At 45.1% G+C, this 17,691-nt stretch overlaps 1 protein-coding gene across 2 annotated transcripts in view; it reads right to left on the reverse strand.

Moving 5' to 3' along the window:
* The window catches only part of LOC137424550 (COP9 signalosome complex subunit 1-like), a 146,530-nt gene that overhangs the window by 87,173 nt on the left and 41,666 nt on the right, over positions 1-17,691 (reverse strand). Inside the window, exon 1 of one of the 2 annotated variants that reach the window (XM_078775574.1) lies at positions 10,254-10,299. The exons of the other annotated variant lie outside the window; for it this stretch is intronic. Coding sequence (XP_078631700.1) covers positions 10,254-10,271 — 18 coding nt within the window. The 5' untranslated portion in view covers positions 10,272-10,299. Of the gene's footprint in view, positions 1-10,253; positions 10,300-17,691 lie in introns of those variants that run through there. 2 annotated transcript variants of the gene reach the window in all.

Below are 17,691 nucleotides of genomic sequence, written 5' to 3' on the forward strand. Positions count from 1 at the left end.
CCAAACCATTTCATGTAAATAGAGGGGGGGGATATAATTTTAGATATATATATATAGTACGGGCATGCCCTAGTATATATAAAACACAGTGTGTGTGTGTGTGTGTGTGTGTGTGTGTGTGTGTGTGTGTGTGTGTGTGTGTGTGTGTGTGTGTGTGTGTGTGTGTGTGTGTGTGTGTAATGTTACCGATAGACTCCTAAACGGAGAGGCTTACGTGCTTGATATTCGACATAGACATGGCCATTGAGCCTGGGACGAACATGGCCGAACTCAAAATATTTGACGATCCATATTTTTTATTCATATTTACCTCAGCGCATTTCAGCGAAGTACCCGCTAATCTCAGCCGGTTCCAGAGCAGCTCGCTGATTCGCTCAGAGCGATCACGTGATGTTCCATCCCGTCACACGTCACACGTTTTTTCACCTTTTATGCGATCGTGTTTTGTATCCATTTTGTGCGATATGAATTAAATGTCTTTGAAACAGCTGTGAAACGTCTTTCCACAACCCTTCCGTAACCGATTGGAGCAGTTTATTGCCGCACAAAACGAGATCCGCGAAGCGAGTTGGTCGAGTCATGCTGACCAAGATGGCGACACGGCGGCTTCACTTTTCACTGAGTATGAGCGTTCTATATATTTTCAATTCAGTGCGCCCATGATTTGTGGCATAGACATGACCATTGGGCCTTCACGGTGTAATTTGTGCGAGGCTTTTGTCCGAGTGAGCTTGAGTCGAGAGGGCGAATGTACGGGTTGGGAATGTACGGGTCTCCCTTCCCCCGCCCGGCAACGCCGGTACAGTACTGGAGGACGTCACAGGATCGGTGAGTCTCCAAAATCCGCTTTGTGCTGTTGCGAATATGCAGGACTATGTCCGATTGTTGTGCTGCTCTCTGACCATGAGAACTGCAACGTCATTGTTGATTGGCCATCCCTCCCCTTCCCTCCCCATTCCCCCTCCCCCCTCCACTCTACCCCCTCCACTTCTCCCCTCCCCCTCCGTTTTCCCCCTCCCCCTCCCTTTTCCCCTTCCCCCCTCCCCCTTCCCCTTCCCCCTTCCCCCTCCCTTCCCCCTCCACCCTACCCCCCTCCCCTCCCTACTATATACTAGCTTATACTATATATCACTACATACTATATACTAGCTTCTACTATATATCACTATATACTAGCTTATACTATATATCACTATATACTATATACTAGCTTATACTATATGTCACTATATACTAGCTTATACTATATATCACTATATACTATATACTAGCTTATACTATATATCACTATATACTAGCTTATACTATATATCACTATATACTAGCTTATACTATATATCACTATATACTAGCTTATACTATATATCACTATATACTATATACTAGCTTATACTATATATCACTATATACTATATACTAGCTTATACTATATATCACTATATACTATATACTAGCTTATACTATATATCACTATATACTATATACGTACTAGCTTATACTATATATCACTATCTCCATTGAACTCCATTCAATGTACAATGTGCGCTGAGTGGGTTCATCAAAAATGTGGTGGTCTGAGAGGGTCATTAACCAGTGTGGCAGCTACATTCAAATGTAAGGTGTGCACAGAGGGAGCTGCAGATGGAGGAAATGTTGAGTTGGATCTTGGAGATGGCGTGAAGCTGGAAGGTGTGAAAACATTTTGCTACCTCGGAGACATGCTGAATGGAGAAGGTGGATCAGACTCGGCAACGGTTGCTCGAGTGAGATGTGCATGGAAGAAGTTTCGGGAACTGGGTGGCGTGCTGATGATGAGGGGAGTGTCGTTGAAGCTGAAGGGAAAGGTGTATGCTGCATGTGTGAGAAGTGTTATGATTTATGGGAGCGAGACATGGGTAATAAACGTAGAGCAGCAACGAAGGTTGGAAAGGGTGGAAATGCGAATGGTTCGGTGGATGTGTGGAGTATCGTTGAGAGAGAGGAAGACAAATGATGAATTGCGAAAGATGATGGGAATAGAGCCTGTGATTGATGCTGTGAAGAGGAACAGGTTGAGATGGTTTGGTCATGTGTTGAGGAAGGATGAAAGTGACTGGTTGAGAAGAGTGATGGAAATGAATGTAGAAGGAAGCAGAGGACGGGGAAGACCGAAAAAGACTTGGCTAAAGATGGTGGAAGAAGAAATGCGGGCAAGGGGGTTAACAAGGAGAGATGCAGAAAATAGGGCAAAATGGAGAAGATTGTCATGGGGACCGCAAGGCTAACCCCCGCTCTAGCAGGGAAAATGGCCTTTAAAATGCATGTTGTTGTATACTATATATCACTATATACTATATACTAGCTTATACTATATATCACTATGTACTATATACTAGCTTATACTATATATCACTATATACTATATACTAGCTTATACTATATATCACTATATACTATCTTATACTATATATCACTATATACTATATACTAGCTCATACTATATATCACTATATACTATATACTAGCTTATACTATATATCACTATATACTAGCTTATACTATATATCACTATATACTAAATACTAGCTTATACTATACATCACTATAGACAATATACTAGCTTATACTATATTGTGTAGCGGTTACCGCTGGATGCACACAATCGCCTTGCAACGGCCAGAACACGGCCAGACGCGCCTCTCCCGGGCATGCCCGGACTCACTGTTCCCGGGCACGCCCGAACCTCCCGGGCACGTCCGGTCTCGTCTTTCCCGGGCATGCCCGCTCTCGCCTTTCCAGGGCTCGCCCAGAGCGTCCGGGCATGCCCGCTATCGCCTTTCCAGGGCTCGTCCAGAGCGCCCGGGCACGCTCAGCCTCGACTTGCCAGGCCGCAGCCAAACACGCCCGGGCAGGTCCAGACTCGCCTTTCCAAGGCTCGCCCTTGACACCCGGGCATGCCCGGTATAGCTTTTGCCGGGCAAACATCACGACATAAATGTGTATATATATTGCTGCCCGATAAACGGGCTTGTGAGAATACCTGAGCTGTTTTGTTTCAATAAAGCAACTCGGACGAATTCCGTCTTTGGTCGCGTCAATTCTTTCGACTCGCGTTGGAGCGCAGTTCCTTCAATATCACTATATACTAGCTTATACTATATATCACTATATACTATATACTAGCTTATACTATATATCACTATATACTAGCTTATACTATATATCACTATATACTATATACTAGCTTATACTATATATCACTATATACTATATATATAGTGATATATCGTATACTTATAGTATACTTATACTTATACTTATAAGAAAACTTATACTTATAGTATACTTATACTTATACTTATACATGTATATAGTATACTTATACTATATATACTTATACTTAGTATACTTAGTATACTTATATATAGTATGCTTATACTATATATACTTATACTTAGTATACTTATACGTATATATAGTATACTTATACAATATATAGTATACTTATACTATATATCACTATATACGATATACTATATATCACTCGCACTATATACGAGCTATCACCCTTCTTGTCATAAGCATTCCGCAGTGAAGCGCCTGACAGAACCCCTGCCACCTGATGATGAACCTACTGCCAAAAAGGCTTCTATCCAAACAAGACGCTGCAGTGTCCTTCCCAAGTCGGATCAGCAGGGCCTGTTGAAAGGGACTTGTATTTTCTGTGGCAAAATCCGTAAGAAGAAAAATGGAAAAAGAGCCCAGACTGAAGATAGCGACAGTTGCCGGTTGTGGGTCACTTTGCCATCGGGTAAAGTCTTCGAAAAACGAACGTATCAAGAGTCTCATTCGGAGTGGCGTGGACCTGATCGCAAAAGAAGCAGAATACCACAAATCATGCCGTGTCCAGTTCCTGAGGAAGACTGATGATCAAGATAGGCCCAATGAAGGGAGCTCATCTCAGTCCTACCACAAGAGAGCATTTGCATCTCTGCTTTCATATATCCAGAATGAGGTGCTAGGAAAGCAACGATCTGTGTTAGTTCGTGATTTACTTGCATGTACAAAGAGGAGTACACCAGTGTCTGAGGAGATGGGGCAGACCTCCAGGCCTACACAGCTCAAAATCTTACCAGGAAGGTAAAAGACCATTTCAAAGAAAAGAAAAAATCACAATAAAACTGGCAGACCCTCGGAAAGGCAACTTCATCTATAGTTCTGCTCTTCCAGAAGAGGATGCCAAGGCTCGCCTTTATGAGGATTCTAAACGGTATGAACAGGATAACAAGTTAAGATGGGCCGCTCTCCATCTTAGATCTCTGATGATGCAGCTCCCGAAGACCAAAACCCCAAATCCTACAACAGTCCAAAATTTGAAGGAATGCACCGCCAGAGATACCAGCACAGTTGGACCTGTTCTTCAGATGTCTCCTTGGTGGCATGACACTAACTTTCAGTGGTGCACACAAGTTAGTCGACCGAAAGGTAACTGCAATGGCATCGGATGCCATTTGCAGCGGCACTCATGGTACCACAGCTCATCGTTGTTGCCAAAGATTAAATACATCAGGTTCTAGATTTTTTTTTTTTTTTCTTTTTTTCTCTACAATCAATGAGTAGAAGTATATGTTTTCATGTTTAAAACATTGATAGCATTTTCAGTTGACATTTCTATAAATTGTTCCCCTGACTAATCCATACCTGTTTCAGCAGTATGCAATTCATCCAACCATAATATCGGAAACGCTTTCTTTAATATTACGAACTTAAAGGGAAATAATAATTTCGGCAACGTATTACATTAAACAGATAACGTCAGCGTCTTTACAATACCCACGACAAATGACGTGTTATACCTTACAAATCCCTGCTTTTCCCATGACTTGAAATAAAACATCTGATTTTCAAAAGTTATGTTGTTGTTATTCCATAGTATTTTATTCTCAATTTTATTATCATCAGGTTAACTTTTTTTTCTTTTTTCTTTTTGTATACTGAATCGAGGCTCGTGAAAGAGCTAACATTTACTTCACAAACAAATCAACCAGACAAACAAAATATATAAAAAGAGGGAGCGGAAGACAAGAGAAGGGGAAGCACACAAACACTTGAGAGCACACAACATTTGAGAGCAAGGAGATGTGTGGGAGGGAGAGGGCTTGGGGGGAGGAGGCGTGGGAAGGGGGGGGGGGTGGGAGAAGTATAAAACACAAGGACACCAAGGACTTCCAGGACAGAAGTTGGTATTTCAAAAAAGTGGAATTGGGGTGAAATTAGCGGGGGTAGAAAAGATCAAGGTTTTGGATGGGGGAAGATAAGAGATGGTGGTGAACAGCTGTTTTAAAGACCTGGAGGGTGGAGTGGGATTGAAGAGAGTGAGGGAGTTTGTTCCAGAGGCGGGAGAAAAGAGGAATGAAGGAGTGAAGGTGAGCAGAGAGTCTTGATTTTGGCAGTTTAACCATTTTGTTTGTGGTCATTGTGCTGCTGCAAGACCTTTCCTGTGGTTTTCCCAGGAAAGATCATGGCAGGTAATGAGACCCAAAAGCTTGAGTGACAGAACTTATTGGAGAGGATTGTTGAGACAGTCGATGGGAGGGTTATCCAGTCGGTCTTTTCTGAGAGACATAGTGAGAGTGTGAGATTTGTCAGGATTGAAAGACATGTTCCACTTGTTTGACCAGTCTGTGATTTTGTCCAGGTCTGCAGAGAGTGAGGAGGCTGCAGACTGCCGATCTGAGGGATGAGGAATCTGAGGGCAGAGAGGGGAGTCAACAGCAAAGAGATAGAGAGGATTTTCCAGAGAGTCGAAGGGATCATTGATGAAGACCAGAAAAGCACAGGACCCAGAATACTGCCTTGGGGAACTCCAGCCTGAACAGGAAGGGAAGATGAGAGAATTCCATTCAGGGCCACACGATGACTGCGACCAGAGAGGAAGTTGGCAAGCCATGTGTGGAGGTCTCCATGGATACCATAGAATGAGAGTTTGGTGAGCAGAGCGGGGTGCCAGACGGTATTGAAGGCACAAGATATGTCAAGGGAGACAGCTCTGATTTCCTGTTTGGCATTGAGGACCTCCATCCATTATTGAGAAAGCAGAAGCAGCATGTCCAGAGTAGAGTGACCTGGTCTGAATCTAAATTGATTGTCCGAGAAAGCCATTGGAGAAGAGGTAAGGATTTAATATCAGAAGCGATGATTGATTGACAATTGACAATGACAATTTTCTCTAAAAATAAGTTGAAATTGACAAATGTATTTGGTCTCCACAATTCTTTATTTCACTGTTAATATTACAGAACCTTTGTTTTTGACTCAGAACTTAATATATCCTTTTAAATCAGAAAATAAAAAGAAATGGCATTGACAAAATTATTGACACCCTCGACTTAATATTTGGTAGCACAGCCTTTGGGCAAAATAACTGCAGTCAAACACTTCCTATAGCCATGAATGAGCTTCCTCCACCTCTCTACTGGTAGTTTGACCCACTCGTCTTGTGCAAACTACTCCCGTTCTCCCAGATTTGAAGGGTACCTTCTCCCAACTGCTGTTTTCAGATCTCCCCACAGGTGTTCAATGGGATTTAGATCTGAACTCATTGCTGACCACTTCAGAACAGTCTAGCGTTTTGTCTTGAACCATTCCTGGGTGCTTTTTGAAGTTTGTTTGTGGTTATTGTGCTGCTGCAAGACCCATGACCTTTGACGGAGACCCAGCTTTGTGACACTGGGTTGAACATTGCGCTCCAAAATGCCTTGGTAATCTCCTGATGCCATGCACACATTCAAGGCACCCAGTGCCAGAAGCAGCACAGCAACCCCAAATCATCACTGAACCATCAATTTCTAATCTGGTGTGTGGGTGTATCTACGCATATCTACGCATCAACCACTGAACCAAATCATCAACCCCGTCCTCCATGTTTAACTGGAGGGAAGGTGTTCTTTTCTTTGAAGGCTTCATTTTGTTTTCTGTAAACATAGAGATGATGTGCTTTACCAAAAAGCTCTAATTTGGTCTCATCTGTCCACAGGATATTCTCCCAGAAGGATTTTGGCTTGTTCAGGTGTGTTTTGGCAAACTCCAGAGAGACATAAGAAAGCCTTCTGGGCCATAGTGCCATGGGCCTTAAAATTCCTGATAACATTGCGTACGGTGGACACAGGAACATCAAGGTCTCTGGAGATGGACTTGTGGCCTTGAGATTGTCTATGCTTGGCTTCAATCCTGTGTCTGATCTCCTCAGACAATTCTCTGGTTTTCTTTCTTTTCTCCATGCTCATTGCGGTGCACACAGTCACACAAAACAGCAGAATGACTCCTTTTCTCTATTCAAACTGGTTGAATGAGTGATTTATATATTGCAGGCACCTGCAACTCACTACAGGTGAGTTCAATTCCAAAGTAAAGGAGAATCACCTGCTTGAAATCCAATTAATTCTAACAACTTCTAAAAGGTGCCAATAATATTGTCCTGGCCATTTTAGTATTTCTGTCTGGAATAAACTAAGATTTAGTAATTTTTTCCGTTTTTTTTTTTGTTTTGTTCCACTGCAAACCAAAGTAATACAAATGTGGATACCAAAAGATTTTTTAAATTTCAACAATTTTCTGGAAGAAATTGTGCATTATTTGAAAAAAGTGCAAGGGTGCCAATATTTTTGACCACGACTGTATGTTGTCGCGCCCAGGCCCGAGGCGATGTTGTTCAGGGAGATCATTCCGGTTGTCTTTTCCACTTTGAATGAAATCTAGATTTCGGCACCCAGTTTCACGGACAGTTTGGGGGTGCAAATTACACAGAAATACGATGACAACGATGGTGTCCCCAGCTTTGAACCATCCCAGCGAAGAATACTGGAGCGTGTGGAGATGTCCAAGGACATGAGTGATGGCATGGTCTCATCGGAGGACCATTGCCAACATTGAGGACTTCATCACCTTAAGTAGAATAGCCATCCTTGTCACCTGGGACCAGTACTTCCACACTCTTTGTTGATAGGAATGAAACATTTCCTTATTACCTCTGCCACCAAAGGTGGGTGGAGATTATGTGTTCACCCCTGTCTGTCTGTTTGTCTGTCTATTTGTTTGTTTGTCTGTGACCAGGATATCTCAAAAAGTTGTGGATGGATGCAGACAAATTTTGTTAGAGGTTCGGTGTGTGACAAGGATAAAATGATTCCATTTTGGTGAAGATCCAGATCTGGATACAAGAATTGTTTTTTGTTTTTAAGCGATTCTTCACCATTGAGTGATTGAGCCAAATCTATATATATAAAACACAGTTTGTGTGTGTGTGTGTGTGTGTGTGTGTGTGTGTGTGTGTGTGTGTGTGTGTGTGTGTGTGTGTGTGTGTGTGTGTGTGTGATGTTACCGATGGACTCCTAAACGGAGAGGCTCCCGTACTTGATATTTGGCACAGACATGGCCATTGAGCCTGGGAAGAACATGGCCTACCTAAAAATATTTGACGAGATCCATATTTTTTATTCATATTTACCTCAGTGCATTTCAGTGAGGAACATTATACACGGAATCTCAGCTGGTGGCAGAGCAGCGCGCTGATTCGCTCAGAGCGATCACGTGATGTTCCAACTTTGCCGCCATAATCTCACAGTTATGCGTTCGCACGTAATTCAGTTTTTCACATTTCAGCGAGGAACATTGCCATTCACACCAGATAGGTTTTTTTTTCTTTAAATTTTATATCCATATTTTTAGCCATAATGTAGCGAACGTAGCATAGCTAACGTAGCGTTCGCATAACGTAGCGTAGCGATCCTCGGTCAGGATCTTCGTCAGGTTCGCGAGTGAGTTAGCCAAAACGGAAAAGTGAAAATATATCGAATTTTTTATTCATATTTACCTCAGCGCATTTCAGCGAGGAACATTATACACGGAATCTCAGCCGGTGGCAGAGCAGCGCGCTGATTCGCTCAGAGCGATCACGTGATGTCCCAACCTTGCCGCCATAATCTCACAGTTATGCGTTCGCACGTAATTCAGTTTTTTAACATTTCAGCGAGGAACATTGCCATTCACACCACATAGGTTTTTTTTCACTTTCATCTGATATTTGTGATTGATTTCAAACAAACTGTATTTCCCATCTACACGGCCATGTATTCCTATTAACGTTATGTAAAGTACATAAATTGTGTGGATTACGTCATTTGTGGATGTGATCAATTGCCAGTAACCATCTATATCCCTCCCCTCCCTTTCCCCCCCTCCCCTTCCCCCTCCCCTCTCCCTTCCCCCCTCCCCTTCCCCCTCCACCCTACCCTCTCCCCTTACCCCTCCCCCTCCCTTCCCCACTCCCCTGCCCGGCAATGCCGGGTACTTCTGCTTGTATGATATATAGCACTAGGAAGACTACCCATCCCAAGTGACGGGAATAAGCGAATAACTAACAAAAGTATCCCCCGCCTCTCTTCCCCCACTCCCTATCTCGACCCCACTCCCCTCTCCCTCCCTTCACATGCCGCTCCCTCCCCGACTCCCCTTACATAGCCCGCTCCCGCCCCTCCCCACTCACGTATCCTGCTCCCTCCCCCACTCCCTTCACTCACAACCCACCCTCTCCCCTCATGTATCCTACTCCCTCCCCTTACTTCCCACTCCCTCCCCTTACATCCCACTCCCTCCCCTTACATCCCGCTCCCTCCCTCACAATCCGCTCCCTCTCCTCACATCTCGTTACTTTAAAAGTGAAAAAATAAATTTTGGAACCAATTTACCTCACATCTATTATTTCATTTTAAAAACCGCTTTTTCCTAATTTTGCCCATGAACAACGAACTGAGCCATCTCTGTTATGTATATATATATATATATATATATATATATATATATATATATATATATATATATATATATATATATATATATATATATATATATATATATATATATATATATATATATATATATATATATATATATATATATATAGATGATATAAGCGTTCCTGACTAGTTGTGACAAAACTCGGTGGATGAGTTGGTTCGGCGACAAGAACAGTGCGATTCGATGTTGGTTCTGGTTCGAATCCGCATCGGACCTACAGGTGGATACAAAACGCTACCGAGTGTGTAGTTCTCGTTTCTAAATGTATTTATTAATGAAACCCAAACGTGAATTATTCGTATTCCCAATCAGATTCACCACAGAGGAAACGAATATACAGTAGGCCTACCAGCTGAAGTACCCGACACACAAACGGCTCTCTCATAGTTATAGTGTAGATGTGTGAATTATATAATTACCGTACTGTAGCGACACATGGCTCCCCCAAAGCTCGAGAACAGCAACATAATCTCCTTGCCCAAGCCTGTGACGTAACCGGCGGACAAACCGCGGCGCCGAGGTTATAATTGTTTGCACCTGTCGGTCACATGACCACCAAAGCGTGCCTCGCCTAAGAGGCGTGGCTTTGGTTCTGACGTATGCTTTTTGGCTTGGATTATATGTATGCGAACCCGAAAAACGGGCTAGCGCCTAGCAGATTCCCGAGTTGATTATACAATAAACATCTTCTCGGACGAGTTTGTGTCTTGTCCGTCACTTCGTCCGTCTCAAGCAGGAGCGCTGCTCCTTCAGTACGATCTTACCGTACCGATTACCGTACAATCACGATCTGAGGTAACTCTGCTAAAAATTATCCGATTTTCACCAAATAAGGTTTATGAATGACTGCACAGACACCTCCGTCTCACGAAAAGTGGAACAGAATGTAAATTGGAGTTAAAATAATCCCGTGAGGTCGCTCAGTGGAGCAGCCGGCACGTACTGCAGTGTGAATTATTAATATTATATAATTACCAACCCGCGGTCGACTTTTTTTCAAACATGAAAAATATATATATATTTGTTGTCTGAAACACTCCCAGGCACTCACTGCCAAACCCCTGAAAGTTTGACGAAGATCTGTGCAGACATCTCTGAGGAAAAATGGCGACGCATATGACACAGCACTCTGATACTTATCGTATCGATTAAAAGATTTACTTATCAAACACTGGTAATCGGAATGTAAATACAGATAGCAGAAGTCACAATCCAAACCACGTAAACGTAACCAACCATAAAATCGTCCAAACTCACCATCGCGCTTTCGTGCATGAGAGAAACCTAAAACAAACGGTTACGCCATTATGAGAATCTTCTTCTTCAGCATTTGCTTTGGAGGGAAGAAAGTGAGTGACGTCACGCAGTGCCGCCCAATTAGCAAGAGAAGACAACGTTTTACCAAAGATCGTAGAGCGGAGCAAGATAGGCCACTCGTGCAAACAGTGAAGTATCCAATGGACGCGCTCGGCGGCCATTTTAGCAGGCAGGCAGAGTGAGCTTGCGCTCGCCATCCATCATCTCGCAGTTTATCTTATCCATCGCCATCTTATCATATCATATCTTATCATATCATATCTTATCCATCGCCATCTTATCATATCATATCTTATCCATCTTATCCATCATCTCGCCATCCATCGCAGTTTTATCCATCTCCCAGTGAGTTATGACCATCATCATTTTGTATAGTACAGCCCATATATCCATAAACATGGATTTCACTCTACCATCATCCCTTTAACCCTTTGAGGTACATATACATGTACTAATATATCCATTGTAAATGCTTGGAAGGAGTGATTCATGTCTCATAATGCTTGCGAGGACAACTTCTTTCATACTCTGTGATCTGCATGATTTGAACTACAGCCGACATTTATCTATATTTGATCCACATGCAAATATATGGATATTAAAGTTCTTGTTTAATGAAGATCATTCATCTGATTTAATAATGGTTTCATGATATTTCCATGTAATAACATATATTGCAGACCTTTATAGAATCTAATGTTCATTCAAGCACATGGCTCTGTCGCAAAACGAAGGAAAAGAAACATATCATTCATTTGTGCTCTTTTTTTTTTCTTTTTTTTTGTATACAAGATCGAGGCTCGTGAAAGAGCTAACATTAATCACACAAAAAGTCTAACCGACACACAAAACACAAAAAATAAGGGGAGCGGCAGACAAGATGGGGAGAGAGGGGGAAGGACACAAACACATTTGAGAGCAGGGACAACGGGAGAAATGTGGGAGGGCGAGGGCTTTGGGGGAGGTGGGAGAGTTATAAAACATTATGAACACTGCAAGGACTTCCAGGAAGGAAGTTGGAATTTCCAAAAAGTGTATCTGGGGTGAAATTAGCGGGGGTAGAAAAGATCAAGGTTTTGGATGGGGGAAGATAAGAGATGGTGGTGAACAGCTGTTTTCAAGACCTGGAGGGAGGAGTGGGATTGAAGAGTGGGATTGAAGTGGGATTGAGGGAGTTTGTTCCAGAGGAGGGAGAAAAGGGGAATGAAAGAGTGAAGGTGAGCAGAGAGCCTAGATTTTGGCAGTTTAACCATAAGAGGGTTGCTGGCAGATCTTGTGCGACCTGGAGGAATATTTGGGGGACAGAGCACAGAGAGAGCTGGGGGAGCAAGGCCGGAGAGGAGTCGGTAGAAGACAGAAAGACCACCAACCTGCCTGCGGTGAGTGAGTGAAAGGCCCTCAGAGTTAACTTCATCGCAGGAGATTCCAATGATTCCGAAAGCTTTGGTTTCAACAGCGTGAAGCCGACCTAGGTGTGAGGCAGGAGCACCAGCCCAGAGGGGGGAACAGTATTCCATTGAGCTGCGGATGAAAGCCTTGTATGTGGTGAGGAGCTCAGGTTTGCCAAGGAAGGACTTCGCACGACGGAGGATGCCCAGTCGGCGACTGGCTTTGGAGGCCAGCTTGGAAAAGTGGTTTTCCCAGGAAAGATCATGGCAGATAGTGAGACCCAAAAGCTTGAGTGACAGAACTTCTTGGAGAGGATTATTCAGAAAGTGGAAGGGAGGGTTGTCCAGTCGGTCGTTTTCGGAGAGACATCGTAAGTGTGAGGTTTGTCAGGATTGAAAGACATGTTCCACTTGTTTGCCCAGTCTGTGATTTTGTCCAGGTCTGCAGAGAGTGGGGAGGCTGCAGACTGCCGATCTGAGGGATGAGGAATGGAGCGGCAGAGAGTGGAGTCATCAGCAAAGAGATAGAGAGGATTTTCCAGAGAGTCGGAGAGATCATTGATGAAGACCAGAAATAGCACAGGGCCCAGAACACTACCTTGGGGAACTCCAGCCAGAACAGGAAGGGGGAGATGAGAGAAATCCATTCAGGGCCACACGTTGCCTTCGACCAGAGAGGAAGTCCGCAAGCCATGAGTGGAGGTTTCCATGGATACCATAGGAGGAGAGTTTGGTGAGCAGAGCTGGGTGCCAGACCGTATCGAAGGCACGTGATATGTCAAGTGAGACAGCTCTGATTTCCTGTTTGGCATTGAGGACCTCCATCATTGTTGAGACAGCAGAAGCAACATGTCCAGAGTAGAATGACCTGGTCTGAATCCAAATTGATGATCAGAGATCAAGCCATTGGGGAAGAGGAAGGATTTGATATCCGAAGCAATGATGGATTCCATGACTTTGCTGATAATTGGAAGCAGGCTGATTGGTCTGTAGTTGCAAGGATCTGTTTTTGCACCTTTTTTGTGTAAAGCGGTAATGTTTGCTGATTTCCAAGATGCTGGCAGATGACATTGAGCAAAAGAGAGGGTGAAAAGAACAGAGAGAGGGTGAGATAGAGCGGAAGAGCAGGATTTTAGGACCTGTGGGCTGATGCCGTCTGGGCCAGTTGTAGAATCAGAGTCGAGGTTTGACAGAAACTTCTCCACCTTGTCAGGAGAGAAGGACAAAGAAGGTCATGATGCATTACATACAAGTACATTGTTGGGATAGGATTTAAAATTCTGCAAGACATTGAAATGTCTATGGACACTGAAATGTTTCAATACATGGACATCTGTGCATCTAATACCAACTTAATGTAGTGCAAATAATTGAAAATAATATTTATTCATATCTTTTCGTAAATTGTCATGAGATGCAATGGTCAGCATGGGTACTGTAAGTTTAATTTCCACCTGTAAAACGTGTGAAAAATTATTGCAGGCAAGCGTTTAAAAGTACATTTGCCAATGATACATAACTTTTATTTTTTTCTCGTGAAGTAAATCTTCCAGTGAAGCAGCCCGAATTCCGCTTGCTTGCTAAAATGGCCGCCGTTCTGCTCCATTGCGTACTTCACCGAATTGAACGCGGTTGCGCATGAGTGGCCTATCTTGCTCCGCGCTACGATCTTTGGTTTTACTAAGACTCCTTTGTTCAGATTACTGAAAAGTTTTGGTAAAACCAGTTTATTTAAAACTACTGAAACATTTTATTTGTGGCTAGTAACAAAGGTAAAAATGAAACAGGTACTAAAGAGTAAAATGTCTGAAGCGCCGATACTCCAAATCACCACTGTGTGCTGGGTGGGAAACCCTGTATGTTTACACTTAAAGTTGTTATTCTGATTAGCATAACTGAGGTTGTGTGCTGCGTTTTGGATACTTGACCGGGAGTCCAGGAGGGTCAGCCTAGCTGGAAAGGTAACCAATTTTCATGTATATAGCAATGGTCCATGTGCATGTCCATGTAAGGAAATGGACGTCTGCCGGGCACATTCTGGTGGGTGTGGTCAGAAAGGCCATTAGAAAGGGACCCCAAAATTGAGCTAGATCAGCTTGTAAGTTAACCCGGTGAAACCTACAGGAAATAGTTCGGCATAGTCCCAGATATCAGGAATGACCACTGCCAGATATTTTCAGTTGTGGGTTGTCCCCGCCAGACACCCCCGAATGCCACAACCCCAAAATTGAGCTAGATCAGCTCGTAAGTTAACCCGGTGAAACCTACAGGAAATAGTTCGGCATAGTCCCAGATATCAGGAATGACCACTGCCAGATATTTTCAGTTGTGGGTTGTCCCCGCCAGACACCCCCGAATGCCACAACCCCAAAATTGAGCTAGATCAGCTCGTAAGTTAACCCGGTGAAACCTACAGGAAATAGTTCGGCATAGTCCCAGATATCATGAATGACCACTGCCAGATATTTTCAGTGGTGGGTTGTGCCCGCCAGACACCCCCGAATGCCACCACCCCAAAATTGAGCTAGATCAGCTCGTAAGTTAACCCGGTGAAACATACAGGAAATAGTTCGGCATAGTCCCACATATCATGAATGATCACTGCCAGACATTTTCAATGGTGGGTTGTGCCCGCCAGACACCCCCGAATGCCACCACCCCAAAATTGAGCGAGATCAGCTCGTAGGTTAACCCGGTGAAACCTACAGGAAATAGTTCGGCATAGTCCCAGATATCGTGAATGATCACTGCCAGACATTTTCAGTGGTGGGTGTGCCCACCAGACACCCCCGAACGCCCCTTTCCCCCCCCCCCCGCACCCCCCCCCCCTCCCTCCATTGAGCTCGACGGCTTGATTGAGCTGAGAAAAAGCCCAATTTATCTCTTGATTCTGTGGCTTTGTAATTTACTCACAATTATCAATATAGCATGTATTTGACCAAGCCTGAACCTGGACAACAAGGTGCCAGGCATGTTACTTTGCATGTATTACTTTTTGTGACACTTTTACCGGTATATGTGTGGGAAATAGTCAGTTTAAAATAGGAATCAAGTAGTCAAATTCTCTTTTCACTGCAACCCAACTCATTTTATAAATGATCAGTCATCAACACATCCAAGAAGATATTAGAAGCAGTATGAGAGGTAAGTTTTGTCACTTAAATTGCTCCCCATAGATATCATGCTGCCACCTATTATATCTCATTAATCAAACTTTAAAACTTAAAGATTTAAGAGAGGTCTCTCCTTTGTAACTATACTCAAAATCAGTGTGTTTATGATGATGCAAAGCGGTACATGTACATCTACATCCCTTTGAATCCATCAGGTACGTGTATGTTGCCAGAATAGCGCTGAGGCCGAATCACAAAATGCAGAGAATTTACCTAACCCTCACCCTCCTGCTGATGCTGTCCATCCATCATATGGAGGGCCACTTGTCCATTAATTAGGTCTACCTTATCCACTGATATAGACATGTCAATGAACCTTATGCAGCCAAGGTTACTCACACGATATACTATCACTCACCCTATATACATACTATATACTAGCTTATACTATATATCACTATATTGTGGCGGACACGAAAGCCCACTGGCGTGGTGACATCATTCCGCGCACCAAGTGGGCGGCGGCCACGCCCGAGGGGTAGGAGTGGCCTCAGGATATACACCGGGCGCGCAGCCCGGAGAGCGCCAGTGCTACAGTGAGCTCTTTTAATAAAGACTCTTAAACTCACCGCGTTGTCCGCTTCCTTCTTGTTGTGCAAGCAAGCGCGCGTAGCACCGCGCTTCATTTGGTGACCCTCCGACGTTCTGGTCAGCCATCGCTGACCACCCGAATACGCCATCGCAATGGCAAACAACGCGGTCCAAATGAAACTCCCCGAGTTCTGGGAGACGCAAGCCGAAGTCTGGTTCCTGCAGGCAGAAGCCCAGTTCCGACTTCGAGGCATCACGGTGGACGAGACCAGGTACTGCCACGTGGTCGCTTCCCTCGGGCCCGGCACGGCCGGCCGCGTCGTGTCGGTCCTGAGGAACCCACCGGCCGACGGCAGGTACGAGGTGATCAAGCGTCCCCTCCTCGCCACGTTCGGGCTCACGGTGGATGCTCGGGCCGACCGCCTCCTGGACCTCCCCGAGCTCAGTGACACGCGACCGTCGGTTCGCATGGACCATATGCTGTCGTTGTTGGGCGACGAAACCCCGGACGCTCTATTCCGGGCGTTGTTTCGACGCCAGCTGCCGGCACGAGTCCGCCTCGCGTTGGCCGGTTCTGCGACGACGGAACCCCGGGCTCTCGCTGCAGAGGCCGACAGGTTCTTCGCGGCTTTGGACACCCAGGCGAGTTTTGGCGTGGCCGTCGCGGCTATCGGGGCTGATGATGATGCTGATGCACCACACCTCGTGGATCTCGAGGCTGATGCGCATTTCGTGTCCGCCGCCACGCCCCACCCACCACCGCCACCACTGCCAAGAAAACCGCGGCCTCCGCCGCCGCAGCCGCCCACCTGGTGTTTCTTCCACGCCACGTTCGGCCACGAGGCTCGGCAGTGTCACCCGCCGTGCTCATTCGGCAGGTCGGGAAACGGGCGAGCCGACGCTCGGTGGCGGCTTTGAGCGTCGGCAATTCAAACAGCCTCCTGTACATAACGGACACCTTGTCCGGGCGCCGTTACCTGTGTGACACGGGAGCGCAGGTGAGTGTCGTTCCTGCCGGTATGTCCGACAAGCAAACCGTGGGCTGAGGTCCCGTGCTGCTTGCGGCTAATGGTACGACTATACGCATGTACGGAAAACGCTGTCTCTCTCTGTGGTTTGGAAGGCAGGTTTTCCGTTGGTCGTTCGTTACGGCCGACGTGCCTATGGCACTGCTCGGCGTGGACTTCTTATGTGCCAATGGATTACTGGTGGATGTAAAGCGCAGAAGGCTTGTCCAGGCTGAGACGTTCAGCTCGCTAGCGTGCGCGCTGCCCGGCTCGTTGAGCAGCTCACAGAGCGGCTCATCGAGCGGCTCGCCGAGCGGCTTGCCGAGCGGCTTGCTGAGCGGTTCAGTTCCGGCCAGGTTCATCTGTACGCTTCCGGCAGCGGACGAATTCGCCCGCCTCCTCGTGGGTTTCCCGGCCCTCACGCGGCCCACTTTCTCGGCG

Source organism: Myxine glutinosa, chromosome 4 (genome assembly GCF_964187855.1).
Source record: "Myxine glutinosa chromosome 4, kmMyxGlut1.1, whole genome shotgun sequence".
In the NCBI taxonomy this organism is placed as follows: Eukaryota; Metazoa; Chordata; class Myxini; order Myxiniformes; family Myxinidae; genus Myxine; species Myxine glutinosa.